A 1,428-nucleotide genomic window follows, 5' to 3' on the forward strand; every position below is an offset into this window, starting at 1 on the left:
ATAGAACATTATGACTTGCTTAAACCTTAGTAGCACACAAACCGATAACAATACAGACATCTAGTTTAGCACATTTTATTCCCAATTTATTTCTTCATCATTTAATACATAAATATTGGACTTAATATATTTACTATGCTTCAAAATAGGGAATATTTTTCTAAAAAAGCTTTTTTCAAACATCTTATTTGAAACAACTTCACTCTTTTCTGTGGATAACTAAAGAAATAGATTTACATTTTGATATTTCTCATGTAGAGACACCTATAGTCTACCAATATTATTAGTCATACAAATCTATTGCTATATTTTGTATGTAACAAGGTCGTTTAAACCTGAGGTAGAGCTGCGATTTTGTGTCATTTTTTATACACATCAACTTGGTAAAATATACAATGTTTGTCAATTTTCATTAAAAAGTATTTTTTTGAATCTATGAATAATAACACAGATTTAAAGGACAAAAAGGCATTTTTAATGAAAGTTAAACAAACAACATGTTAGTAAATAAGATCATATATGCTTTTATTTAAAACTGATCACTGCTTATGCCACTTCATCATCATCGTCGTCGTCATCACCATCATCAGTGTCATCATCATCATGTCCAATGTTTTTACTAATTTTATAACAAGAATATCTTGCACACTTGCACATATCTGTGCATGGGACCCTGTTTTGGAGACATGTACAAATGTTAACGTCTTTACAATGACTTTTTTTACATTTGGCAGAGCAGTTAATTAAATCCATTAAACTGTCTGGAGCAGGAAGAAGATTCATCCAATGGATTACTAAATCTCCATTTTCTATCTTCCATCCATGACAATCAGGGGATGGTATATCAGGATTTGCATGGAGGCTCCTTTTATAGACACCTGAAAAAAGAAAGAAATTAACATTAATATTGAATAATTTTCATCCTTTCTAATAAGCAAATAACAATGAAACTCCATATATTTAATTTTTACATATAATTGGAAATTAAATATTTATAAAACGTACCTGCTTGATAGTTAGCTCGCTTGATGTGTTCACTCAGGGCATCTTGATTTGGAGGCATTGTGATTTCCAATTTTCTTTGGAATCTAAACATGTTGTATCTGGCTTCATTAACACTTGTGACATTTTGTTGGCCATACAACCTGCAAACAAACATTTCAAATGATTTTGCTGTGTCTGGTTTCACGAAAAATTCATTACCAAGATCACTGAATGCGTAACAAAACTCATTCTCTCTCAGTAATAAACTAAGTGCTTTCTTTTTGCCCTTTCCGTAAAATGAACTGACACTATCACATCCTGTAAAACAATGTAGACCAATCAAGGCTTGACTGACAGACTCTCCAATGTTGTCTTTTATCATCTTGATGTCTATTGTTCGCAAATTTGTTCCTCTTCCTGTGTGGAAGTATAAATGTGCGGGAA

The 1,428-nt window shown here is 31.4% G+C and overlaps 1 protein-coding gene across 1 annotated transcript; it reads right to left on the bottom strand.

Moving 5' to 3' along the window:
• Positions 1-210: 210 nt before the first annotated feature.
• LOC145284034 (uncharacterized) lies at positions 211-1,156 on the bottom strand. The gene is made up of 2 exons (XM_080133122.1): positions 1,006-1,156; positions 211-878 (listed from the first exon to the last, which is right to left on the bottom strand). Exons 1-2 carry the CDS (start codon positions 1,094-1,096, stop codon positions 547-549), a joined length of 423 nt encoding a protein of 140 aa, XP_079989248.1. The 5' UTR covers positions 1,097-1,156; the 3' UTR covers positions 211-546.
• Between the last annotated feature and the right edge of the window lie 272 nt (positions 1,157-1,428).

Source organism: Euprymna scolopes, chromosome 8 (genome assembly GCF_053919585.1).
Source record: "Euprymna scolopes isolate OS-2025 chromosome 8, ASM5391958v1, whole genome shotgun sequence".
NCBI classification, from domain to species: Eukaryota; Metazoa; Mollusca; class Cephalopoda; order Sepiida; family Sepiolidae; genus Euprymna; species Euprymna scolopes.